General features: G+C 43.3%; 1 protein-coding gene across 3 annotated transcripts; it reads left to right on the top strand.

Moving 5' to 3' along the window:
* RLF (RLF zinc finger) lies at positions 1-25,221 on the top strand. Of its 3 annotated transcripts, XR_010607484.1 has the most exons (10): positions 39-195; positions 3,622-3,776; positions 5,704-5,785; positions 9,267-9,399; positions 12,354-12,556; positions 15,124-15,260; positions 17,389-17,530; positions 18,776-23,469; positions 24,720-24,927; positions 25,098-25,221. XR_010607484.1 is itself a non-coding variant. In XM_065650706.1 (9 exons), exons 1-9 carry the CDS (start codon positions 40-42, stop codon positions 24,760-24,762), a joined length of 5,745 nt encoding a protein of 1,914 aa, XP_065506778.1. In that variant the 5' UTR covers position 39; the 3' UTR covers positions 24,763-24,939. The 3 variants fall into 3 exon arrangements, 2 of the variants coding, with proteins under 2 accessions (XP_065506779.1, XP_065506778.1); XM_065650706.1 differs by lacking the exon at positions 25,098-25,221 and having other exon boundaries at positions 24,720-24,939; XM_065650707.1 differs by lacking the exons at positions 24,720-24,927; positions 25,098-25,221 and having other exon boundaries at positions 1-195; positions 18,776-23,938.
* Positions 25,222-27,749: the final 2,528 nt, after the last annotated feature.

Genomic DNA, 27,749 nt, shown 5'->3' with positions numbered 1-27,749 from the left:
CACGTGAGCGCTGCCTACGCGCAGCGGGGCCGGGCGCAGATGGCGGACGCCGAGGCCGAGGCGGCTGCTCCGCGGCCCGAGATGCCGCGGCTGGTGGCGGCGCTGCGGGCCCGCCTGTGGCAGCTGCAGGCGGAGCTGCGGGACCAGGAGGTGTCGGAGGCTTCGTCCCGGGCTTACTGCCGGGGATTCTGCCAGGTAAAGGGCCGGGTGAAGGGGGCTGGGCCGCGGCGCGGGCCGCAGGCCGCAGGGCCGGGCCCGCCGGCCGCTCCCTCAGCGCTGCGGGCTCGGGGGCTCCGCTCGCTGCCGGGGCCGGGCCTCCTGCCCTGGGGGGCTGCTCCTGGGCGGCTACTCCTGGGCGGCTGGCTCGGCTGGGGACGAGGGTGGCCGTGGGGGTGGTAATGGCTGAATCGCGGGGACGGTCACAACCATTTTGGGAATCCCTCCCCGGGAGAGGGGACACGCGCTGCAGGAAGGTGGCTGCACCGTGTGCCGAGGGCACAGCGGGACGAGAGACGTTCTCCTGCCCCTCTGCTCTGCCCTGGTGAGACCGCATCTGGAATATTGTGTCCGGTTTGGGGCCCCTCAGCTCCAGCAGGACAGGGAACTGCTGGAGAGAGTCCAGCGCAGCCACGAAGATGCTGAAGGGAGTGGAGCATCTCCCGTGTGAGGAAAGGCTGAGGAGCTGGGGCTCTGGAGCTGGGGAAGAGGAGACTGAGGGGTGACTCATTCACGGGGATCGATATGGAAAGGAGCAGTGTCAGGAGGATGGAGCCAGGCTCTTCTGGGTGACAACCAGTGACAGGACAAGGGGCAATGGGTGCAAACTGGAACACAGGAGGCTCCACTTAAAGATGAGAAGAAACTTATTCCCGGTGAGGGTGGCAGAGCCTGGCCCAGGCTGCCCAGGGAGGTTGTGGCGTCTCCTTCTCTGCAGACATTCCAACCCGCCTGGACACCTTCTGTGTAACCTCATCTGGGTGTTCCTGCTCCAGCAGGGGGATTGGGCTGGGTGAGCTTTCGAGGTCCCTTCCAACCCCTGACATTCTGGGATCGGCAGCATTGAGCATCCCCATGCCTAGAGATAAAGTTCTGTTACTGAACAGCCCCAACCCCATCACTCTCAGAGCTCTGTGCTCCAGGTGTTTACCGTGACCACCCAACTCAGCATCTGTGGTGAAGGCACCAAGGGGTGGTACCGTGTGATAGGGTTGTGTAGGAAAGCCACAGTTGAGTTATTTAGGAACAGTGCATGGTGGTGATTGACCTGAGCAGCTCCAACTCGGTGCATCGAAACATTTTCCTGAACTTTGTCATCAACTTGCTGGTGATGCAGGACAAGGCACTTCACCCATTTCTCTTATGTAAAACGAGCACATACTGACCTCCTTCATTGAGACATGTCATGAATCCCCATTTGAGAGCTATTTTTTGGCTCTGCTCACAAAAAAAAAAAAAAAGGAAAAAGCACACATCATCTCAGAGACACCCCAAAACATCAGTTCAACTCCAAACTCTGTAGTGACTGCAGAGGCAGAAGGAAGAGCGACAAGACCAAGAGCATCTCTCCTGAGGAGCCGCTCCCCATGAGCTCCCGCCCTGGGGGTTCTGTGGAGCGGGCAGGTTTGCTCAGTGCAGCTTTTTCTGTCCTTTGCCTGGGATCCAAACGGCGTGTTCTGCCTTGGGTGCTATCTGCCACACAATAAGTCATGGAATGAGCTTCTGTGCTCTGCTGGTCTCGTCTGAACACTTGCTTGATGACACTAAGGAGCAGCAGGTTCTGAATTGAGCCACTAATGTCCAGAAGAACTCAAATCAAGTCACAGCGATGGAAATAACTTATCCTTAAATAAGCTCTCTCAGTGGTTGATTGTTTGGTTTTTTTGCGCCACCCACAACATCATTTATCATGAGCTGTAAGTTTGAATAATTGTTAGGTTACGGGGTTGCATAGCTGTCCCTGTTGAATTTCAAGAGATTGTGGTTTCTAAGATAAAAGTAAAAATAAAAAAATCTGGTTTACAAGCTGGTTTAGCCACAGCTCAGCACATCCAGCCGCTGTCTCTGAATGGCAAAATCAGCTGCCAAATGACACAAAACCCTGTTGGTTCCTTACAAGTGATATTGGCCTTCACATTCTCCCATGTTCCATCCACAGGTCGTGCACTTTGCCATATGATTCTGGGAGGATGTTTAGCTTTTCACCTACTGAAACAAGACAAGGAGTTCATTTGTTAGGTTGCAAAACTCTGTTCAAACTGCAGATGCTGCTCTAGGCTGTTGAGATCCGTGACCTCGCTGCCATGTGTGTGGCTCTCTCCACGTTTCACGTTTCAGGTTTTACTAAAATTATTCCCAGTGGCGTCCATTGCATCAGGTCATTGAAATAAATATTTGGCTGACACTTGGTAGAGGTTGTCAAGGTGATCAATATATATAGAGAGGTCCAGTCACCCAGGTTTGTTTGGTACAGATAAAGCTTCATCATGGAGTTTGATGGAAAAACAGTTGTTACCTAAAAAAACCAAAACCAAACTCAAACCTGTCTCACGAAAAACATAGACCTGTTTAGGTCTTTGTGCTGTTATTGAATGGTGGTTTCATTTTAGAACACTGTGATGAAAACAAAATGGTCTGTCTTGAGTTGCCATCTCTTTGGGACATTTCTGATTGTCATGGAAACATGAAACTGATGGAGAACGTGCAACTGGAAACATGAACCTGATGGTCTGTTACGCAGCAACTTCAATGGAGTGTGAATTTGTGATGTTATTATGCGGCCAGGAACTAATTTTACGTCTTGGTTTCTCCTCCTGCCTGGAGGTGTTTGTGTGTGTTGCACAGAGCTTGAGCAATGAAATTTAAGGTCTGCCCTTAAGTGAAACTTAAGGAATTCAACTTAATTTTGTATTAACAATTACCACTGATGTCTTGTCATAAGCTTATTAAGCTACAACAGAACATGCGTAGAGAGAAGCTGAATTTTCCTTGGCCTAAATATGATCTTGGGAAGGAGCTGCAGCTGAAATATTTGGGGGCAGCGATGGATTTGCCGTCCTGTGTGCACATCAGTGATGTACACAGTGATCTATTTCTGACAAGTTTAAAATGTTCTGATTTTATCTTGTATAGAGACTGCCAGGAAGAGTCTGTAGTAGACGACTAAAACTTGCACTTCATACCAGATAGTTTATGATCTAAGGGTCCATCAAAATAATCGAGTGCTCATTCTGGCTCTTTAACTAGATTGGTTTTAATGGGTGTATTTTTAGAAAATATTTGTGTGTTTGATCTTCCATTAATGTAGTCACTGGGTTGACTAAACAGATGATTTGTGATAGTCATTGAGTATTTCTAGGGATTACATCTTGATATCTTAATGCTTCTAATGCCATATCTAATTTCAGTTATATTATAAAATCTTTCATTAATCTGTTAGAGAGGGACTTGAACTGTTTAGTTTTATGGTTCATAAGTGAAAATATTTTGAATAAACGGGAGAACTAACCATTTTTAAATAGCCGCCAGAGTAAAAACTTATCACTTCCAGAATCCTTTGGCTGTGTATGATATTTGGTTTTTTTAGACAAAAAGAAATATTAATGATATCTCCTTTTCTTCCAGACCCTGCTCCAGTACGCGGGCAGCCGGGGCGCCTCGGAACATATTTTACCTTTTTTGGAAGTCTATCGAATCTCCATCCAAAGCTTTGCGAACGCGCGACCTTACTTGACCACAGAATGTGAAGATGTTCTTCTGGTACTCGGCAGACTCGTGCTGTAAGTTTTCAGTTGGTACATTAATATTTTTTACAGTTGTTTCTTTGTTATTAGTTTTGCTTTGTGGTCTGAAGTCAAGTGTTCTTTTCCAGATGGATTTTGCAATGAGCTCCTTGCTCAAATGCTTTTTTTTTTTGCCATGTACTAAATTGCAATAGAAGTCAACAGCTTCTGCTAATATGGTTTCTTCCACGTTTCAGTGTGAGGAGGTAATTTGGATATTCAAAAAACTTTGTGGTGGAGGACGAACCATAAAAAGAGAAACGAGATCTTAGTGTCATCTGTTCTAAGCAGCAAAACTGGATTCGACCGATAAAACTGGTCTACCTCAAAAATTTAGAGCTGTGCCTCACCTGCTTGTTGTACCCAGTGTGTGTAATTAGTCGTCTTGTTAACTCTAAGAAGCTTAAAATAAGAAAAGTTTTGGAATACAACCCAAAGATGAACAGAATTCTGAAAGTTTTTAAAGTTCAATTTTTAAAATTTCTGTCTTAACAGCAAATGAGGTATCAAGTGATTACAGAATAATGTTGATTTTTGCCTCAAGCTTTTCCTTCCAAAGTAAGAAATTCAAACTGAGGAGACCTTCTCATGGAAGATATTTTGAAGCTGAGTATTTGAGATGAATGGGTTTTTTTAAATAATGGAAGCGTTCCAGCACCTGTTACAGTTTATTTGCAAAAATTGTGAAGTAGGTAGGATTGGTTGAGCTTAAATCTGAAAACGAGGTGTGCATCAAAAGATTTTTCGAAAGTGCATTGACTGTGAAGTTTGCAAATGTTTTATTTGATGGAGAGAGTCATGCATGAAAATTGGACACACATCTAGTTGGTTGGGGTTGTTTGGTGGGTTTTCGTTGGTTGGTGGTTCTTTTGTGGTTGTTTTTCTGGTTTTGGTGGGGGTTTTGTTTTGTTTTTCTTATGTTAAAATAGAGTTCAGCTGCTGTGAGACTTTGTGAAGTTGTTTTTTACAACCACCTGGGTCTGGACAACTGATGAATTAACTTGTATTGCCGAACTCGAGCACAAGGGAAAAGTCAGTCCTGATTATTTTATGACGTTGAGATCTCTGACAGTTGGAATATCTGGTGATCCTGTTGCCCACATTTTCATGGGCATAGTAATGATTGAGATTCTAATGCCTGATGATGTGATTAATTACTGCATGACAGTGGTGAAGGTATTTATCAAAAGCCGGGAGGAAGGGGGAAAGGGAAGTAATTGAAGAATTAAGGAATTGGGTACCAAGCAGATTTGAAACTCACATTTGCTTTATGGTCATCTGTTTGTTTTCCCCAAGCTCATTTCTTCTTTCTATGGGAATGCCGAATATGTTGTCTTGTCATTCTTCTATTTAATATTTGGGTGTGGAAGTTTAGAAGAAAAAATAGCACAATTTGGAACTATGTAACAATGAAGATGTAGCTCATAGCATTTATGTGTGGAGTCTTAGACCAGTTTTGTTTCCTTATATTGTCAGAATTAATGAGAACATTTTGCTGTGTGTAAATCTTGTGGATCTCTAGGCAGAGTGTCATAGTTAACACATTTAGTTTGATGAGGTCACGTTGTTCTGTGCAGAGGAAATAAGGGGATGTTTCACACCAGTGTTGTGTAGATAACTGAGCTACACAAATGCAGCAGCTCCCAGAATTAACGAACTGGGAATTTTACACTCTGATCTGTTTAACTCTGACTTTAATTTGAACATCTTTGTGTATAACAATGCAGGTGGGGGTTTTTTTGTTTGTTGAGCTCTTGAGTTTGCACCGTAGGTATTTGAATGCTCCCCTCCCATGCTATCAAACATGGCTCAATGTTACTGTCATTTCTTCTCTGAATACAAAGTAATACATGCCACAGATGTTATTTAACCTAACAGCAGAATGTGTTCAGATAACTTGCTTATTTACCTCTTACTTTTCCAGGAGCTGTTTCGAGCTGCTGCTTTCAGTTCCTGAAAGTGAATTGCCACATGAGGCGTGGTTGGGATTCCATCAGTCCATACAGGTAAGTGTTCCGAATTTATTTTCCAATTTACTTTTTTTTTAAAAAAAAAGAAAAGGATTGGAAGGACCTCAAGGATCACCTGGTCCAGCCTTTCTTGGCACAAGCCTGGGCTAGACAAGCTGGCCCAGCTGAGCCTTCAAAGTGTCCAACGTTGGGGAATCCACCGCTCCCCTGTGGAGATTTTTCCAATTGTTCTCATTGTGAAAAATTTGCCTCTTGTGTCTGGTTGGAATCCCCCCAGGAGGAACTTGTCCTGGTTGCCCCTCGTCTTTTCCATGGGACTCCCTGTAAAACAGGGACATCTTTACCCAGAGCCCCGTCCAGCCTGGCCTGGGATGTCTCCAGGGATGGTTCAGCCACCACCTCTCTGGCCAACCTGGGCCAGGCTCTCACCACCCTCAGGGCCAACAATTTCATTATATCCAGCCTGAATCTCCCTCTTTTAGTTTTAAACCATCACCTCTTGTCCTATCAGGACAAGAGGTGGCTTTATTCAGACTGAATATGTTGGAAACTGTTAAATTTCAGGGGTAGAAGAGTGACACCAGCCCACATCTCTCATAGAATTGCAGGTGTAACTGGCAGTTGCAGCAGATGTGGGACAGGGGTGTTACTTTCACATCTTCCTGCTCTATAACAATCTGCACAGGTAGTGAGAGGTAATGAAACTTCAAATAAATTTTCATCCCAGCACTGAAAAAGGTAAGGGCTTGGATTTCAAAGCAGCAAGGTGTAGGGGCTGTTCTAAAGCTGCAAACGGAAAACTTTTGTGACGCTATAGTAGCCGCTGACGGCTTTAAATGGACTGAAAAATCCTGGCGTCTTCAGTAAACTGTTCCAATGAGTATTTTCTCCTTAACTTTGCCTGTAGGCTCTGACTATATTATCCTTTCCCTGATGTCATCTACAGTGAAACACCTTGTGTCTTCAGGACCTGTTTACGTTGCCCTGTATACTTGAATTTTGCATTAGATTTCTTCAAAGTATTTGTAGTAGATTTTTGTCAATATTTCACAGAACGGCTGCGGTTGGAAGGGACCTCTGGAGATCATCCAGTCCAACCCCTCTTCTAAAGTGGGAACACTGAGATTGCGTCCAGGCAGGTTTTGCGAATCTCCAGAGAAGGAGACTCCATTATTATTATTATTATCATTCTTATATTCTTCAGTAGGTCCAATAATGACAGGGTCAGCTGAGCATTTAGAATAGAGTGTATTGTCACTAGGTAGTTACTAATACGTAGGTGAGTTTCGTATTTGGTATTCCAAATGTCCTGCAGTACATTTCAGTATATTAAAGGACTGTTAATTTAAGAGGTGATTGTTTTTCTTATGTTTGTTAAACTTTTTCTCAACAGTAAGAGTGGGGAGTGTCTGAGTTATGTGCTTTTATTCAAACGATCCCCTCCAAACCCTGTAAAAAGAGTATAGTCATTTTAATCATAGCATCATGATTCTGTGATTAAAATTATTATCCTCTTTTTCATTGTTATTGTTTTATTAAACCTGGTTTAATTTTCCAACCCATAAGTCTTAGGCATTAGGTCTGTCATTCACCTGCATTATTCTGCTGATGTGCCATTGAGCTGGGTGTGATGATGCTTTATTTTTTAAAAACAAACCCCCCCCATTCCTCTCCTGAGGTTCTTTGTGCTGAATTTGTTTTCCTGATCCAACTTGGGGCCAACAGCTGCGTTGCTGTTCAGATGTTTTTTAATAACTACAATAATTGAAAGAATGGAGGTTGCACAAACTTCAGGTAGTCCTTTAAAAGTGAGGGTGTTTCAAACATCGATACACTTCCCACAAACATGTTTTACAGAATTTCACTTTTATGGGAGTTGTCTATTGACTCGCTATCTGCACAGGAAGAAGAGTCCAGCTCCAACCAGACAAAGATGAAGGCAGTTCTGAAATTTCCCTCTTCACCCTCTCGTCCTAAGGTTTTACAGGTTCTCTGGTGGCCTTTGCTGGACTTGCTCCACTGTGGCAAATCCGCACGCTGAGCGTTGGACTCCAGCGGAGCCTCCAAAGTACCACATAGAGGGTGGTACCACTTCACCAGCCTCCCAGTGATGCTCTGATTGAAGCTGTTCAGCATAGTTTGCAGTAAGGGCTCCCTGCTGACCTGCACTTAAATTACAGACCAAACTGGAAGGTAGCGACACGTTACCAGCCTCTGCTGGTACTTGGGGTTGTGCCATGTGCAACACTTTGTGTTTGCACATGTTGAATTTCAGCAAGTTCAGCGCTGTTTTGCAGCCTCTTGAATGTCTTTCTTAACGTCAGCCGTGCCCTCCAAGTTCTGTATAAGCTGTGGATTGGCAGAGAATGGGCTTTGTCCAGTTATTCAGACAATTAATGAAGATGTTAAAAGTGTTGACCCCTGAGAAATGCTACTAGGAGACAGCTAACAGCTGGGTTTTGTACAAAGGGTCACAAGACTTTTGAGCCTGGCAGCTGAGATGATTCTTTTTCACCTGCATTATTGTCCACTTTTCCATACTTTAACAATTTGGTTTTCAAGATACTACGGGAGACTGTGAAACCTTGCGAAGTCTGCCCACTCCAATGTCATCTGTAGCCTGTCATCTCCTCACAGAAGGTAGTCAGGCTGATAAAATGTGACTCGTACTTGGCAAATCCTGACTGTTCCGAATCACATTTTTGTTCTTCGGGTGCCTGGATGTGGTTTCCAGGAGCATTTGTCTTTCTGGGAACAAGTTACGCTGACGGGCCTGTGGTTCTGCAGGGTCTTCTATTCCATGATGCCCCATCCTGTTGAGCTGTTCTCACACTTTCCTTGGCTTTCCTTTTGCTTTCAGTCTTGCAAAGTGGAGAAAACCAGGCGGATACTCATGTCCTTCAGTTCTTGCTCATCCTCTCCAATTTCACAGCTCATTGTTTGCTAGATGAGCAGGCAGGGAGGTAGTTGAAATAAAGAGCTTTGTAGGAGTATACGCATCTTTTTGTGGTCCTGCGATTCTCAGAGAAGTAAATTTACCGGCTCATCTCACTCACGTTAATGCCAAATGTAAAATTTTACGCTCTCGGCTTTTTGTTATTTGCTTTGAAAACTATTCAGTCTTCATTCTGATTTCTTAAATGGCACTAAATGCTTTGATACAAAATCATCCTTTGTGTTTTATACAGTAATTTCTGTAATTTCACTTATATGTACACGTGTACATGGAGAAACATAAAAATTGCAGAAGAGTTACAACTGCGAAGAGGCTTTTTGAGTTACGCCATTTCTGTGAACTTAGTACTTAAATGTTGTGAAGTTTTGCTGTAGGATTAGAGAAGTGAAAGGACGTTGTACTGTTAAATTCCCAATTCAAACGTGTCAAAACATTCGGAAGAATGGTGTGAAATTATTAGAACAAGGTCAAATATTAGAACATAATGTAAAATGACATTGTTTTAATCTTTAGCAAAGACTTTTAATGACTCGTGTGTGTTTGGTTTTTTGCATTTTGTAGGATTCACATGATGCTTTACTAGAATTTGGCAACAACAACCTCCAAATACTGGTGGACATCACAAGGGAAGGCATATGGAAAAATCCAGTTCTTCTTAAAATTCTATCCCAGCAACCAGTAGAAACTGAGGAAGGTAAGAAGGTGATTTTAGAGATTATATGTGGTTATTAAGAAATTACTCGGTGCAGTTTTGGTGGGGAAGCGGCGATTCGAAGTCAGAAGAGAGTTGTATTTTAAATTGCATTGTGCAGTAGTATTTTTATGTTGCTAAATTATATTTCTGATGAAACTGTCTCACTGGCACCCTGAATAATGTGTCTTTGCTGATGCATCTCTGCTTGGGCTATGCTATCCATCAGTTTGAATATTTGAAACTCCTTTTTTAAAAATTAATTTCTTCTTTCTCCATCATAAAAAATCCAGAAATTTTGTTCCCTGAGGTGGTTTGTTCTTCGTAACTCTGTCCTTTTAAATGTTTTCCTGAGTGCTTCACAGGGCAGGCATTGTGTGTGTCCCCACCTTTCAGAGGCATCAAAGGTGCGTGTGAGGGGATTCTTAAACAGTCTGGAACCTGACTCCGGAACCCCTTATTGGACTAGTCTGTCAAAGGAAGATTTCTCAAGTTAAATCGTAATGTAGAGAGTTAGACAGTTTAAATAAAGGGCAGCTCGAAGAAGCCAAATATCTGCCGGAAATGTTGCCTTTTACCGAGCATCTTGCTTTTGTGGCAGTCTTGGAAACCTTGGTTTGTTTTTTTTTTTTTTGCTTGCTTTCAGGCTGTCAGATGAAGTAATGCTTCAGTAGTTAAATAATTCTGTGTCCTTACATTACAGAGGATGGAGGGGGTTTTTATTTGGTTGGTTTTGTTGCTTTGAGCCTCTTGGGAGACCGAGAGCATGTTGAACAGGTATTGAAGGTTTGCAGGGAATCGTAGGAGAGAACGTAATGCTGGGAAAGACAACACTGGGCACGGGTGGCAAACACAAGGCCCACGGCCCGAACCCTAAAATTACATTTGGCCCTTTGAAGGCAACCGTGAGGCTGATGTGGCCCCTGGTGAAAATTAGTTTGACACGCCTGATGTAGGGCATAGGATTCAATCTCCTGTATTGTTGCCAGCTATTCAATAACCTAAATAAATCAAAATAATGCATATCATGAGCCACTGAGTCGTAAAACTCTAAAATGTTACAGAAAGAGAGAAGTAGATTGCAGGCGTATGTAAAGTTGAGACTTTTCTCAGAAGGCAAGAGGAAAGTGCCAGATTTGTGTACCCTACACTCTGGTGCAAAGCAAAATGAAAGCTTAAAGAAATCCTGCTCTCTGTACCACAAATTATGGCATGGAAAATCTTCAGGCTTCTAAATCGTGCTGCTAATGTAACTGGTTTATCTTCTTGGCATCACCAGACAAGTGTAATTCGGTGACTACAGATGTTATTTCTGAAGTACCAACTGATCTCTGAAGTTGCATCGTACCATGCGTTATGATCAGTCAAATCTCCTTGGTTGGGTTTCTCTTCAATTTCTTTGTTCAGTCCCTTCTTTTCTCTGTGCCAGGAAGTCAGATGCTTCTGTAATATCTGACTATCTCTAGATGTCTGCTGGATTAACTTAAACCGTTTTTACCTTCAGGATCAGATCAAGTAAATAATAGAATCATTTTGGTTGGAAGAGACACTTAAGATCATTGAGTCCAACCGTTAACCTAAATCTGGCACTAACCCCCGTCCCTCATGTCCGTCTGTCCAGCCCCTCCAGGGATGGTGACTCCAGCACTGCCCTGGGCAGCCTGTTCCAATGCCCCACAGCCCTTTGGGGAAGAAATTGTTCCTAAATCCAACCTCAGCCTCCCCTGGCGCAACTTGAGGCCGTTTCCTTTGGTCCTGGCACTTGTTCCTGGGGAGCAGAGCCCGACCCCCCCTGGCTCCAAGCTCCTTTCAGGCAGGTCAGAGATCAGAAGGTCTCCCCTCAGCTCCTGTTCTCCAGCTGAACCCCCAGCTCCCTCAGCCGCTCCCATCACACTTGTGCTCCAGCCCCTCGCCAGCTCCGTTCCCTTCTCTCAACTCGCTCCAGCACCTCAAGGGCTTTCGTGTCATGAGGGGCCCAAAACTGCCACCAGGATTTGCGGTTTGGCCTCCCCAGAGCCCAGCACAGGGACGGTCACTGCCCTGGTCCCGCTGGCCACACCGGTGCTGGTACCAGCCAGGATGCTGTGGCCTCTTGGCCACCTGGGCACACGCTGGCTCGTGTTCAGCCGCTGGCACCAGCACCCCCAGCTCCTTTTCCTTTTCCAGCCGCTCTTCCCCAGCCTGCAGCGTTCATGGGGTTGTTGTGACCCAAGTGCAGGACCCGGCGCTTGCCCTTGGTGAACCTCAGACAACTGGGCTCAGCCCATCGATCCAGCCGGTCCAGATCCCTCTGTCTGGCCATCCTGACCTCCAGCAGATCAACACTCCCACCCAACCTGGCGGTGTCTACAAACCCACTGAGGGTGCACTCGATCCCCTCGTCCAGATCATCGATCAAGAGATTAAACAGAACTGGCCCCAGTACTGAGCCCTGGGGACACCACTCGTGACCGGCCACCAACTGGATTTGGCTCCGTTCACCACGGCTCTTTGGGCCCGGCCCTCCAGCCAGTTCTTTACCCATCGCAGATACACCGTCCAGGCCATGAGCCTGTCATGTCACAATCCTTCCAAAGTACCACAAAAATAACATTTTTAGCCTCACCTTCATTTTGTCTAGTTTGGCATTATGTGGGGCTTTAACAACTTCAGTTGAAAAATATGTAATGCTTTGAAATGTGTTTGGTTCTTTGGAATATGATGCTACAGTTGAAAGTTGACTATTTCAAATCTCAACTGAACTACTGGTATCTTGTTCAAAATACTATATGGTCTGATCAGCGTCCATATTTCCTTATTCCATTTATTGCCGTTGCTTTTTATCACATCCCGAGTTTCCTAAGAAGGCCGACCATACTTAAGTTTGTAATAAAATAAAGCATGAACGCAATGAGACAATTTCACTTAAGCGTCAGCTGTAAATTGGTGTATTCTCAAAGGCTTTTTTCTTTTCCTAGCCAATAAATTGATTACACGAGAAGGGCCTTCCTTTCTGCAGATGCGAATCAAACACCTGATGAAGTCAAACTGCATCCCACAAGCCACGTCCTTGTCCAAATTGTGCGCCGATTCACCCGAAATCGCCAACGCTTCGTCTTTCCGACAAGCCTACATCACCTGTGTGTGTTCGATGCTGCCGAACGAAGACTCCATTAAGGAGGTTAGAAATCCATAGTCGCTTTGTATTGTCTGTTTATTAAATTTTAGGATTTATTTCTGCAACATTAAGAGCTGAAGAATGAAACTGTTGCAGCAGAATTCCGAAAGAGAAATGATCTGTTGCAGACTGGAAAGAACATTTGTATTAACCGCTGGTGTCGATAAGTATGCATAAACTAGAACACAGATTGATGAATTGAACCAAATGATGGTAATTGCTTAATTAAACCTTTCACAGGAAAATGAAGCCACTAAGCATCAAAGCAGTATCTTAAAACAATATGTTTTATTGACTTAACCAGACCTGTAGCCAACACTGTGAAAAGTTTAAAGGCTGTGGTGTTACAGTGCCAGAAAGTTGATGTAAATAATTGGCAATATGAGAATTTGCATGTCATGTAATATATGTAATATGTAATTTGCATGCTTGGCCCACAGACGTTGTGGAGTTGACACTCTTTACAGATTGCTGAAATCGGAGACTTCTGAAACACCTTTGTTTTCGAAAGTCGAGTATTGTGTTATATCCTCATATTCCGTATTGTCTTAGGTAAAAAGTTAATCAGGTCTAATGACAAGTGGGGAAAAGAGATAAAAGATGAAGAGCTCCAAGAACAGCAGCTGTTGGAGAACGAGAAGTGGCAACAAACAAAAACCCATTGGTGGGGATGAGAGAATTCACTGTATTAAAATAAGATAGGGTTAAGTGACATTTTGTAGTTCAGAGTAGGAACAGGGCTCAGCTATAAATTAATTTTTGCCAAAAGGGTGAATATGAGTTAAGATAGCAAAGGCACACGTGTAACAAATATGATTATTTAGTTATTTGTTCATAGGAATCTCGTGCTGCTCTGTGAGAAATAGAGAAAGGAACAGAACTCAGAATTGCTGTCTGGGTTACCGATTCCAACGTTTGGCTTGAACTCGCCATTTTCATTGAACCAATTAAAGCGCTAATTAAAGAGGTTCTCCTACAGAGTAGTCGAGAACACTCTCTACTATTGCAAAAAGCGTGAAGCCCCAAATGTTTTGTGATTTAAGCTGGCTTTCTCTGCAAGGCAAGTGTTCTCTTTCCCATGTAATTTCCAGCTAGGTTGGAAGATTACAAGAACTTAACCTAAGTCTTCCTTTCTCTGCAAACTCTCTGTGCTTTATGCAATATTGTTGATATCAAAGATGTTCTTTTATTAAATTTTGAGGCAGCAGCTCCCACATTCTTGCAGCTGTAGCGGCATTATTTAATGTAAATAAGGTAATATGCTGTTGCATTTACAGACTCGAGAGTACGTTGTTCCGGTTCAGCTAGGGGGAATTTACTAAATGGCTTTTAGTGGGTTCATGGTGTATCTCCAGCTCCTGAAAGAAGGAGAAGTCTCCCTAGGTAAGAAATATTAACAAGATGTCCTATGAAAAAACCGGGAGAAGGTTTTTATGATAACATAAGAAATGAGATATTTTTGCAATATTAAAACTTTTCCTTCCAACGAAAATGACCCAGAAGACAAAGCCAAGTCTTACATGTTTGTTTGATACATAGAATGAGGAATAAATTGGCATCCTTCTTGTTAACGAACGTGGGTTTGTTATTCTAATTTGAAGTGTCTTAGTACTGTTCATCCTGTAGTCTCTGAACTTTCATTCAGCTGTTGATGCACTGACAATTTTTGGTTTTCTAAAAAACAGGACCTGGAAGATCAGGCTTGTATCAACCCGCTGCATTTTGCATTATTTAAGAATGTTTGCCACAGTATTAAGGAGACAGCAGTGTATAATTGTGAAAATTATCAAAGACAAACTTCATAATTACTGTTTGGTCTAAAAATACTTGGCTTATAACCAAGCTGATGCCCTATTTTGATCCAGGGATAGGTACCACCTTTAACTAAGCGTTCCAGAACTTCGATGGGATTTTTCTCTCCTAAACACTTATTTCAATTTTTAACGTCACACTTTGGAGTGTGATTGTTAAGAATTGGCGCTTGTGGACAAAAAGGACAAGAGACCGGATTTTTCACATCTCTTGACCTTTTCGGACCTGGGTTTTGATTTTCAAAAGGAAAATAGGGCTGCCTGCAAGTGCAGAGAATCCCAGAATGTCAGGGGTTGGAAGGGGCCTCGGAAGCTCATCCAGTCCAATCCCCCCGCCGGAGCAGGAACACCCAGATGAGGTTACACAGGAAGGTGTCCAGGCGGGTTGGAATGTCTGCAGAGAAGGAGACGCCACAACCTCCCTGGGCAGCCTGGGCCAGGCTCTGCCACCCTCACCGGGAACAAGTTTCTTCTCATATTTAAGTGGAACCTCCCGTGAAGTTGTAGATAAACTGTTGCCTGTATGTATTTTGCTAAGCTGATCAAAATGGAAGATAGTCCCAAAGAAAACTAACACTGAGAAGGGATCTGAACTAACATATGTCAGCTCCTCATGCTGTTCTGTAGCTGAAAGGTGGGGTATGAACTCTGGGTGTTCAAATAAAACAGTAGTTTGTTCATGTGTTTGAGACCATTTCCTTTGATACACTAAACATGCTGATAATAAAGTGCCTTTTCTTTTAATTTTCTCTCTTTAAGATTGCAAAGGTAGACTGCAAAGAAGTGCTGGACATCATATGCAACTTGGAATCTGAGGGACAAGAAAACACTGCGTTTATTCTTTGTACAACATACCTTACTCATCAGCTTCAAACAGCAAATGTGTATTGCTCTTGGTAAGTAATGAGTTTGACTGTTATTCCTAAATATTCCTCGCTGGCTTCAATGCAAGAGAATTGAGCTGATACAGCACAAACATATGTAGAAAAAGTTGAGAAGTACATCAGACTGGAGTACTTTCTAGACAACTTGTGACAAAAGAAATAAGGACTCATCTTGCTGTAGTAGTAGAGCAGTTAGTCAAACAAGAGTAATGTTTATGTTTTTGTGATTTCCATAACTCTGAGAACTGTGGTTCTAGACCTTGGCAAAATCATGACTATAAAATTTCTTGGGGGAAGAGTCCACCACACTTGGAAATCCTAGAGGCTGACTGGCTTTCACTGCCAAAATGTGTCATTAGAGATGAGATTAGAGCCATGTCCAAAGAGATACGAGGCTGAAGTCCATCCCATGATCTCTTTTTAATGAGGAAAAAAAAGAAGTAAACAAATAGACCAACAACAGCCAACATTCTTTCAGGGTGAACTCAATGATTTGCTGTTGTCCAGGAGGCCTTCTTGATTGACCTCCACCTGCTTTCCCCGTGACAGATGCAGATCTAGCGATTATTTAGCCACAAGGTAGATGAATTCAAGTGGCTGATATGACATAAAATTTTTAATTTGGAGGATTACTTTTGTCAGATCAGCCAGATTAACTGACGAGGCATGGGATTACATATTACAGAGGCAGTGGATATTATGTCTCGCAAAAATGAAGAGGCCTCTGCTCTCTACAAACTGCAGTGATCACCAAAATAATTTCCTGGTTTTGGCTGGGATAGAGTTAATTTTCTTCCTCGTGGCTGGTACGGTCCTGTGGTTTGGATGTAGGATGAGAATAATGTTGGTAACACACTGATGTTTTAGTCACAGTGTCAAGGCCTTTTCTGTGTCTCCCGCTGCCTCACCGGCGAGTGGGCCAGGGGTGCAAAAGACGTTGGGAGGTGACATAGCAGGGACAGCCGGGTTTTTGGAAGATGCTTATTCCAAATTACAGTCTGATCGTGAGGCCTCGATGTCGAGTGACCTGAAAGAGGCCACATGCAGTGAGTTGCAATGAGCTTGAATAGTAAACCCCAGTTGTCCAGAAATCATGGGAGAGATCGTGGACTGGCCAGAAGGCCAAGATTTTGGAATATTAGCAGAGGAAAATGAGAAGCAATGTGCCCTGTTCGCTGGTGGGTCCTGTGGTATTGTGGGTGTAAAAGTGCCACGGAGATGTTCACGTTCCAAAGAGCTGGGCCACTGAAGAACATCAGAACAACCAGCAGGTGGATCAGGCTGCTCAGATTAAAGGTGGATCTAATTGGGAAACATATGGGTGAATTCTTCATAGCTCAGTGGGCCCGTGACACCTCAGGCCATCAAGGAAGAGATGTAACGTATAGATGGGCTCGTGAACACCGTTGCACAGGTTAGCCATGAATGTGCCACCTAGTTAGTTGACATTAGGGGATCTACTCACTGAGCTGGTGCTGGTGCTCAAAACTTTCATGTCCTGTAGAAGGACATATCAATGGTATTCCAATAAGAACCACCCAGATTAATGAAGAATGAACTTTGAGCAAAGTGCAGTGATGAAACCAGAGCTGAGCTCAGCATCCAGCACCACACACTGTTCTCTGAAGAACTGTCATGACAGATGGAGCCCAAAGTCATGGACTCAATGGACACTTTAAAGGGATGGCCCGTACACTAAGAGAACAACAGCTGTGTGTATATATCAAAAGACAGGAAGGGTAGTTCTGGCTGGGGTAGAGTTAATTTTCTTCCTAGTAGCTGGTACAGTGCTGTGGTTTGGATTTAGGATGAAAATAACGGTGATAACACACGGATACTTGCGTTGTTGCTGAGCTGTGCTTGCACAGTCAAGGCGTTTTCTGCTCCTCACACTGCCACAACAATAGAAGTTGTTGCTGATATTCTGGGTTTCTGCCTCTTTTTCCCGCTTTAGTTCTATTTTAGGATTTAAAAATAAAACACCTTGAATTATACTGTTTGTATCTTAGTTTCTTGTAGGCCTGTCTAGTTCTCAGGTGTCTCTTCCTGACTACAAATGGCTGTTAATTACCTTTCAAAAAGCGTCTGGACTCTGGACAAATCTCCACTGTTCTCACATTCTGCTTTCAACTCTTTGCAGGGAACTGACACTTTTCTGGAGCAAACTGCAGAGAAGAATCGATCCTTCTCTAGATTCCTTTTTGGAGAGGTGTCGTCAGTTTGGCATCATTGCCAAGACACTACAGCATTTATTTTTCTTGATAAGAGTTATCCAGTCTGAAGTAAGTAAGCTGCATTTACAGCCATAACTGTTTGCATTAATTTATTGTTTTTTTGAATAATTCTGCTGACCCGATACAAAATACAGCTTCTTCCAGTATTCATACTTTGTGGTTAAGTGCCTAATAACTTACTAATAAAAATCTTCAATCAATGTGAAATAGTTTGTTACTCTGAAAATACAGAATTATGCGAACAAAGCGTAGCTGTGTTTTGACCTGATCCCTGCTTAGAAATGTGAGGCACAGCAACAATTTTCTGCAGAATCTCAAAGAGACGGAAACTTGGCGAAAATACCTTTTCCTCAAAATGTTTGATACAATCACATCTGGACTTCTACCTTCTGTTCTGATGCCTATCTTCAGAAACTTGCGGAAAGGTTCAAAAGATGCTTAACAGCAATTTTTATAAACTCATAATCTCAGTTTGAGGAGTAATGCAAAGACTTTACACTTAAATGGCGGAATTAACAGGATTTGAACTGTCTTAGTAACAGTATTACACACATCACGGACCTTAAATTAGATACAGGATTTTCCCTTCGGAATCTCACCGTTTCCCAAAGATTTCAGGTATTTCTTTCTGAAAAGTAGCATCGTTTTGCACACAAAGAGTAGAATTTGCCACATGAACTTCAGTTTTATGGATGTTTCAATTAATGGTACCCTCCCCAATGTGCTCGTCTTTTTGCTTTCTTATACGGACTTGAGTTAATTCAGAGTTAGGGCGTCATATGGATTATGGATAAAACAGATGAGGTTCCTTTTTTCAATTAAATTTCTCTGATAGCACAGAGAAATGTTTGCTCCCGATTTCTCTAAACCTGACCTATTTCTAATTTAAAATGTACACGAATGTGCACTTCCTATATAAAATAAATACATAGTTAACTATAGACCGGTCATCTCTCTACATTATTCATAAATACCTTAACTGTTACATGTCTTTACTAATAATGACTAAATAATTACATCATGCATTCAGGTTCAAGGAAACTTAAATTTTGTCCATGTAGAATTTGGAATATATTATTTTTTTTAAAATCAGCATGTGAAGAATATTTATAGGTGTCTTCCTATGCTCAGTGACTCAGATGCTTCACACTCAAAAGCTTGATATGTTCTGGATGGACTGTAGTCTATTGGACACTGTCATTGCACAGTTTTTTTTTAATAGAACAGTTCTAGAGAGAATCTACTTATCAAAGAAAAGTAACATTATTTTGTGGCTGGTTTTTTCTTAAACAGGCAGAAGAAGCAGGACTTGCGGTGTCTGTTTTGTTGTGCGTGAGAGCCCTTCAGATCCGATCCAATGGAAGCGATGAAATGAAGACGTCGGTGTGTAAAACCATCGCCTGCCTTTTACCAGAAGACCTTGAAGTGCGAAGAGCTTGTCAGCTCACGGAATTTTTACTTGAGCCAACTTTGAGTGGATTTAATGTGTTGGAAGAGCTCTACATGCAGCCAGATCAAAAATTTGATGAAGAAAACGCGCTGGTTCCAAATTCCCTCCGTTGTGAGCTGCTGTTGGCTTTAAAAGCGTATTGGCCGTTCGATCCTGAATTTTGGGACTGGAAGACTCTGAAGCGACATTGCCTTAAACTGTTGGGGAAGGCAGCTTCTGATTCTGAGGACGATGCAAGTTGTAATATGTCCATCAATGAAACCGACATGTTAGAAACGTTCTTTAGTGACTACGATGAGACAAAAGAACAAAAATATTACGAGGGAAAAGATGCAATGAACCACCCAAAAGAAAAAGCAAGAGTGAAAAAACCAATTGGTTCTTCAGAAAGATACCAGAGGTGGCTTCAATACAAATTTTTTTGCGTGCTCTGCAAAAGGGAGTGTATAGAGGCTCGAATTCTGCATCACTCCAAGATGCACATGGAGGACGGTGTTTATACATGTCCAGTGTGCACAAAAAAGTTCAAGAGAAAGGAATTTTTTGTACCGCACGTCATGGAACACGTTAAAATGCCGCCTAGTAGAACGCACAGACACAAAAAGAAAATCATACTGAAAAAAGAGAGATCGCCACAAAAAACAAACAGCAGCCCTCCCCCGGCGTTTCAGGGAAAGCCACATCAGCCACAGCTGCCTGAAACATTTGAAAATGATGCACATGAATATGTCACTTTCAGCCAACTGGAGAACTGCCACCTGCAAGACAGAGACATCTACCCCTGTCCCGGGACGGATTGTTCGAGGGTCTTTAAACAGTTTAAATACTTAAGCGTCCACCTGAAAGCCGAACATCAAAACAACGACGAGAACGCCAAGCACTACCTGGACATGAAGAACCGGAGGGAGAAGTGCGCGTTCTGCCGCCGGCACTTCATGACGTCCTTCCACCTGCGGGAGCACGAGCGCGTGCACTGCGGGCCCCAGCCCTACATGTGCGTGTCCATGGATTGTTACGCCAGGTTCGGGTCAGTTAATGAGCTCCTCAATCACAAACAGACGCATGATGACCTTCGTTATAAATGCGAGCTGAATGGCTGTAATATTGTTTTCAGCGACTTAGGGCAGCTCTACCACCACGAGGCGCAGCACTTCAGAGATGCGTCATACACCTGCAACTTCTTCGGCTGCAAAAAGTTTTATTATTCAAAAACTGAGTTTCGGAATCACCTCGCGGTGCATAATATCACAGTGTCAAATGGGGAGGTCAAACCGACAGTGACGCTTGAAGAGTCGGTTTCAAAAGACAAATGCAGTTGTCTTCCAGAGTCTCAATCTGAAAATTCCGGTCTGAATAACTTGGATCCCTCGGGCTCTCAGGAAATTCCGCAGATTAAGGAAGAAGTGCTCTCTGACAGCGAAGATCTGGACAGCGAAAGTAATTGCAGCCTCCATTGTGGGGACGCTGCAGTGAACCGAGGGCAGGTGTTGCCTCTGCGGATTGAAACGATGGCTCGAAATCCATCGGTTCCGGGTTTCCTCATGTCTCAGGAAGGAGTCGTCCATCCAGCAGATGTGAAGCAACCATGTTCTGATGGAGCGGTTTGCTTGGATGAAAAAACACTCGCCTGTGGTTTTGGAGGCTGCTGTTCCACGCACAAAAACTCCAGGAGTGTGCAAAAACACCTTCGCAGGGCCCATCCGTATAACTTCAAAGGTAAAAAAAATACGGAGGTGAAAACGAAAGACTTTCTCGATCTGCTGAGTGACGCTCAGGACAGTAAATCCCCTACGGACGTTAGTACAGAGTTGGGTCATAATTCAGATACAAACGCTGACTCTCCAGAAAGCTTGTGCTGTACGATAGATACTAAAGGAAGCAACGGCCTGAAGGAAGAAACTTATCCTTCTTCCCCAGAGACATCTTTTTACGATAGTTCCAAAGAATCAAATATCGATGACAACATGTTGGAACTGATGTTAGGCTTGAAACATCTAAGCTTAAAAAATTCCAGTGTTCAGAATTCTTCGAGACACAAGCCTTTTCTGCGCTCCTTACAGTCCTGTTCATCCAGGGACGCCAAGTGCCCTGAGTCAGATGAAACTACCTCAAAATTTCAGCTTCAAGAGCAACAAGATAATTTACCCAGCCAGTACCTTACTCAGCTGGCAGCCAAACCGTTCTTCTGTGAGTGCCAAGGGTGCACGTGCGAGTTCGTGACCAGAGAAGCTCTCTTGATGCATTACGTTAGGAAGCATAACTACTCAAAGGAAATGGTTCTGCAGTTGAATATGTTCCAGCATCGATACTCGCCATTCAAGTGTCACATTTGCCAAAGATCGTTTACAAGGAAAACACACCTTAGAATTCACTATAGAAACAAACATCAGATTGGCTGCGAGAGGGCAGTTCACAAGGTTTGTCCAAATGAAAAATTTGATCACGTTGGCTTGTGTACAGACGATGTGCACAAAAATAGCACCGTTCCAACACCCGTCTGTGCAGTGAATGTTGAATTCATCGACCGTTCAAACCACTCTGAGCAGCTGTGTCGCCCGAAAAAGAAAGACTGTAGTTCCGAGACGGATTTGGAGTCCAGCGAAGAGACGGACAATAACGTAATGAGAAAAACATCCAACGTGGGTTCTCTGGACAGTCACAGGGAGGAACTGGAGGCGAGACAGGGAAGAGGAAGCAAAAGAACAGTTGCTAAAGGAAACTTATGTTATATATTGCATAAGTACCACAAACCATTTCATTGTATACACAAAAGCTGCAACTCGGCGTTTACCAACCAGAAGGGTTTGATTCGCCACTATCGAACCGTTCACCAGTACAACAAGGAGCAGCTCTGCTTAGAAAAGGACAAAGCGCGAACAAAAAGGGAACTCGTCAGATGTAAAAAGATATTTGCATGCAAATTCAAAGAGTGCGGTAAGCGCTTTTTATGTTCTAAAGCTCTCGCTAAGCATTGTAGTGACTTTCACAACGAACATGTAGAGGATCAAAAGCTGCTTTCTGACACTGAATCTGCAAGATTTGCTTGTAACCAAGCCCACTGCCCCGCTGTGTTTTATACCTTTAATAAGCTGAAACGGCACCTAATAGAAGAACACGCCAATGAAGAAAAACTAAACAAAGATTTTGAAATCCATTGTGACCTTAATGGCTGTAATCGGATTTTCACCAATTACAGCCATTACTCTCAACACGTGTATTTCCGACACAGTGAATATTACAATAGTCTCTTTAGAAATGAGAGAGAGGAGGAAGACGATCAAGAGAAAGATAAAAACGAACAACGTTACTTGAAAGACAGTCTTGACGTGAGCAAGCAGAACGGGAAGCAGTTAAAATCTAAAAGAACTAGCAGGAGTAGAGAAAAGCATTTGATTAACTTCAAAACGAAAGAGGAAGCGCTCCAGATGTGCAAAGAGAAGTCGAACCAGACCCAGTACCCCTGCATGGTGCAGGGGTGTTTGTCCGTCGTCAAACTGGAGAGCAGCATCATGAGGCACTACAAGCGCACACACCAGATGACCAACATGTACATAGAGCAGCGGATGCAGAAACTCGTTGTTTGTGTTCAGTGTGGCGTGATGAATGAGAAACAGTCTGGCTCCGAAATGGCGTTAGACTCGGATAAAAAAGATCAAGAGGATAAATCGGGTAATCCTGAGTGCGTGCAGGAAGGTGAAAAACCTCCTGTTCCAAATACTGACTGTGATCCTCAAGACGGAAGCAACGAAGACCAAAAACTATGTCCATCGAGTGGTGGGAGTCTTGACGCGAGCGACTTAACATATTCAGGCACTTTAAAATATAACCACAGTTCACAGAACACCAGTTTTGAAGAGCATAAGGTCAGGGAGACGATTACATGTAAAACAGAAGATTTTTCTGAAAATAGTGAAAGAGAGAATAGCTCTTATTTCTCCAGTTTACAATTAGAGTTGCCAAGAGAGAAAGACCCAGAAGGATGTCAGCACAGCGCCGTTAATCAAAACGCAAAGAGAAATGTACTTTGTGCTACAAAAGATAAATTTCAGAAGCCTCCGGTGTCCAAACCGTTTGATTTAAAGACATATAAACCCATGGGATTTGAGTCTTCATTTTTAAAATTCATTCAGGAAAGTGAGGGGAAAGATGATGACGACGACGATGATTTTGATGAGATGGTAGAATGTGAGGTGGTAGAATGGGATGCTCCAGTAGATAAGACCTTGCAAAAAGAGGGAGACGATCAAGGGGATGCACCAGTAAACAACTTCGTAGATGACAAAAATGTAATTTTAACCCAAAATAATCACGGGCAGCTGACAGAAATCCAGCCCTTGTTGTCAGAATCGTCGTCTGCACCTTCTCTAGAAAATCTGAGGGCGATCTTGGACAAGGCGCTGACGGACTGCGGAGACCTTGCCTTAAAACAGCTCCATTACTTACGACCGGTAGTTGTTCTTGAAAGATCCAAGTTTTCTACGCCCCTCATTGACTTATTTCCCACAAAAAAGGCCGATGAGCTTTGTGTAGGGAGCACGTAAGTAGTTTTGCGTAGAGCGGATCGACTCCACTACTGCTACATGGGGAGAACTCCAAATTAGAACCGTAATCGTTACAGTGCACACTGTTTAGGTTTAGCGTAGACTGTTTAATTCAATGAATGTATAATATCTGTCAAAATATTGGCCGAGTTAATTTAGCTCCCCATTTTTTTCGATGGATTTTGGTGCTGTTTAACACATCAGAACGCGGGGGGCTTTCTATCGAAGGGTAAATGTGCATGATTGTATATGGAACAAGTACTGGGGCACCAGGGTTCGGGGGGCGACGGAGTTATTACTTGACTTGAATGTGCACCCCAGGGTGCTTCGTGTAACATATTGTACACTACAGCATCTTATATTTTTTTGAGTTATGAGTTTCAATAAATTACAGTTTTTCACCCATTTGTTTACTGTACAGTAAATCTTTAATGTGATTTACTTGTAATTTGGGACCATTGGATGATGTCGCTTAAGTTTTATGCATTTGTAGATGATTTATCGGACTGATGAACCAGTATAGATACAGAAAAGTAAAGTATTACATCTTATTTTATCATATTCTCTGTGCTTTATTTGGACTTGAAAGAACGGTGGCATGTGGCATGTCCCGATTTCCATGAGGATGCTAATGAACGAGCACCAATCGCAGCTGCTAATTGATTCTCACTGGGTTTCTTTGGGGTGGTTTGGGTTTTACACTGTGAGCTGAAAAGCAGCAATGGGAAGGAAATGGAGAAAACTTTGGGAAATTATGTTTAAACCAGATCATGAACATTGGCTGGGTGCAGGAATGAAGAAGGTTATCTAAAAAAAAATATCTGGAGAACTTTGTTATAACCAGCTCTTTATACTACACTCACAGAAGTTATTTGGGCACCCTGACAATCAAAATTAGATTCAAAGTCGTACACCAAGCAGGAGAAGTGTAATGTATTGCGAATCTTTTCCTGTCGTTACCTTTCTCGAAACTCTGAGCTCCTCGAGAGGAATATGGAGCGTGAATCTTCCCTCTAGCTTTTAAAAATGAAAGTCAGGGTCAAAAGGTTAAATATTGCAACCGAGTCAGACACCTGAAGTAGTTAAAGTGTGTTCCAGAGTCATTTTTGTCTCTAAAAAAAAGTTTAGATGCCAAGTTTGTGTCACGTTCAAACATCTTCGGATCTTCAGGATCTCAAAACAGGAAAAGAGGGGAACTACAAACTTAATAAACGCGATGACTGATGCGGGTGTTGTGCCTGGACAGATACGAGACGCTGCTTCGAAGGCAGGAGGCGGTTTTGCGGTGACTCCTTGGGTGAGCTGAGTCTGCTGGGAAGGCGACAGAACCGCGCGCTCCCTGTGGCCCCGCGGGCGCTGGGGGCACCACGCGCTGCTGGAATCGCCCTCGGCAAGGACCTCACGCTGTCTTGGGCGACCTGGGGACAGCTAAGTTTTCGTAAGGAATTTGAAAGGTAAATACTCCTGTGTGTTTACGCAAGCCAGAAACCAGAAAAAAAATTAAAAATTAAAAATGGGAATTATTCCGATCGAAATTTGTTTACCCGGGCTGACAGCTCAGTGTGATCTTTTTACCTGTATATACAAGAAGACTTTTCAGAGAAGTTTGCCTTTATTGTTTTAGACTTCATTCCGACATCATTCACCGGACCTTCCTCTGATGAATACTTGAGATTCTTAGAGAACAGGTTAGTGGGTTTAAAAACGGCACAAATGGTGCGGCTCCAGTCGCGGATCTGAGCTGCTGCCCCCGTTGCCCACATCGCAACCTGACACGGGGTGAGATTTCACTTGAACGCCCTGATCACAGTTTCCTTCTCTTTCTTTTTACACTTGAGCAATACTCAAGTTCGATTGTACTTCAAGTTGTGTTCTCTTCTATTGTTGCCTCTTAGAGTCAGCACTGGGAACTCTGCTCATGATCACAGATTCCTGGTCAACAACCTCATAGAGTTGGTGAATTAATTCTTTTTTATCATCAAAAAGATTCTGGAACCACAGAAGTTGTCCAGAAATACGGAACAGAAGAGTTTCTGCCGGGCGTGGGTGAAGCTTTTCTGTGTAAAAGAGAAAAACTTTACTTGTTGTATAAACAAATTTGCATGTTAATAATGAATTTTGTGGCAACCGTAGTTCTGTAATTCCCCAGAACAGTCATGTGTGAAACTTATTTCCTCAAAGTTATTCTGCTCCTGCCAAATAAGAGCATCTTGGAGGCATTTTCCTCTGCCGATGTGGAATCCCGTGCACCACTGGGATTTTAATACTGTGGCCTCAAGGTGTATTCGTGTTTCTGTTGAAAGATACCGATGTCACGCTGCTGCTTCCAAGCATAGGAATAATATCTTAACCATTTCGGTGTGTTTGATCTTTGAACTCCACTTCTTTATCATCTACAAAATGCTCGGTGAGGTAATTGATCAAAACTATACGGTTGGAATCCGTATCCTGATCCTTATGTCTCCTTGGGTGTGTTGGTCTGGGTTTCGAACTGCCTGGCGCTGGCGGGTCTTGGGGAAGGAGGCCCCGAAAGGTTAAGTTTAGAGTTTTCCTATTTTGGTTTTCACGTTACTCTTTTCCTTCCAAGTGCTACCAGAACTTGCAGTGAAGATGTGGCAGTGCCAGTTTCTTGCTTTCAAACATCGCTGCCAGAAAGCGTCTCTGCTGCTCCCCCGGTCCCAGCTCTGATCTGCCGATTCCTCTACCACAGCGCCGGCACTTCTGTGAATTTATTTAACACCTTGAAACGTTAGAAAATGGACACGGTAACATCCAATTAAACACCTTTCTAGCGTTACAGTGCATGGGGCTGCAGCTCAAAGATACGAGTTATTAATGCTAATGAATGTGAGAGATTTGGCTGTCTGCAACAGGGAGTCCCAGAGCCAGCAGCCAAATCAATGACTTGATGGAACGTGTGTTGCGCAAGTGTGTTTTATTTCAAAAAGGACTTAACAGAGCTTACTCGAGTAGAATTGGAGTCAACGATACCCCACTGCAAGGAGAAAAAAAGCAGCTGTTAGGAGACAGTCAAGGGACCGCCTGCAAAATATATCAAGGGAGAAAAACCAGTCAAATACTAGTTTAGTCAGTATTAAAAAAAAAAAAGAAGTTCCAAATTATTAGAGCAGTTCCAGGAGATCTTTTCTGTAGAAGCAGTGAGGAAAGAGACCTCTGGGGGCTTGTGAAAGGATGGAACAGAGATGACCGGCCTCAGCAGCAAAGTTTGCACCTATCCAATAATAAAGGAACTTGGATAGGAAAGCTCGGATGGGAAAATCCCTGTAAGGTGTTTGTTTTGCTGGGACTTGAAGTGACAAATGAGACCAGGAGTCTGAGGAGAATCCGCTGCCTGGGATACGAACATAAAGGACTAAAGTGCAGGTGCAATGTATAGATCCTATATAGTGCACTATATACGGCTGAAGAGAGGATACAGAACGGGCAAAGAAATGGATTGATGCTCATTTTTAAACACATAAAGCAAAAAAAACCCCCCACCCCCATGCAGGTGTGTGTGTCCTGCACCTCTTCTCCGAGGAAAAGGAGGTTTTTCCTTTGTTAAAACACCCACTTGAGCTTCATCCAGCAGGAACCTCTAGAAAGTTGCTTTGGGAAGACTCCTCATCCTTGCCTTCTGCCCCTCGTGGGTTCCCCTCGCATCTCGGGTTGAATGTACCGGTGTTTGCTTTCCCGACCCGCCTGAACGCCGTGGGACTTTCAACAGCCCTTTCAGCCATGCTGTGGCCTTTACAGCTCCCTGTTCCGTGTATGTACTTGTACAGAGAGATGACGGGCAAAGTTCCGAAGGGTTTATTTTGATATTGACTTTTGGATGTATTTGTAAAAATCTGTTATTGTAAAAATCAGGTTTATTGTTACCATAAGTGGCAGTTGATTCAAAAAAATTTAGAAAAAAAGTTAGCCAAGCAGGTCTTCTGCTGAAATTCGTAGTTTCACTGGGGAGCAGGGAGAGCAGGGTGTAGTTTGGGAAAGGTAATTAAACTCCAGCCTGTAAGTTCATGTTGTCCAATAGTGGGAAGAATGGCAGATGTCAATGGATGCAGACGGGATTGCTGAGCAGCAACAGCAGGAACCAGCAGAAAGTATCAAAATAGCAAAGATTGGTGGAAGATTTCCTGATGTTATCAGATGGAGACGGTTGAAAAGTATTTTGGGGAGGTGGAGCTGGAGATAGGGCAGGAATTCAGATCCATGTGGAGCAAACAATGCAGCATGAAAAAGATGTTTTGATTCCATAGGATCTGAAATTAGA

This window comes from Caloenas nicobarica, chromosome 23, assembly GCF_036013445.1.
Source record: "Caloenas nicobarica isolate bCalNic1 chromosome 23, bCalNic1.hap1, whole genome shotgun sequence".
Classification (NCBI taxonomy): Eukaryota; Metazoa; Chordata; class Aves; order Columbiformes; family Columbidae; genus Caloenas; species Caloenas nicobarica.
The sequence above is the reverse complement of the archived record's forward strand: the minus strand, read 5'-3'. Positions and strand labels throughout refer to the sequence as shown.

Bases quoted from the DNA above. Each gene is read 5' to 3' on its own strand.
- RLF (XM_065650706.1), top strand. From the start codon at position 40: ATGGCGGACGCCGAGGCCGAGGCGGCTGCTCCGCGGCCCGAGATGCCG. The intron at 196-3,621 runs GTAAAGGGCCGG...CTTTTCTTCCAG, and splicing joins ACTGCCGGGGATTCTGCCAG to ACCCTGCTCCAGTACGCGGG. The intron at 3,777-5,703 runs GTAAGTTTTCAG...TTACTTTTCCAG, and splicing joins GTACTCGGCAGACTCGTGCT to GAGCTGTTTCGAGCTGCTGC.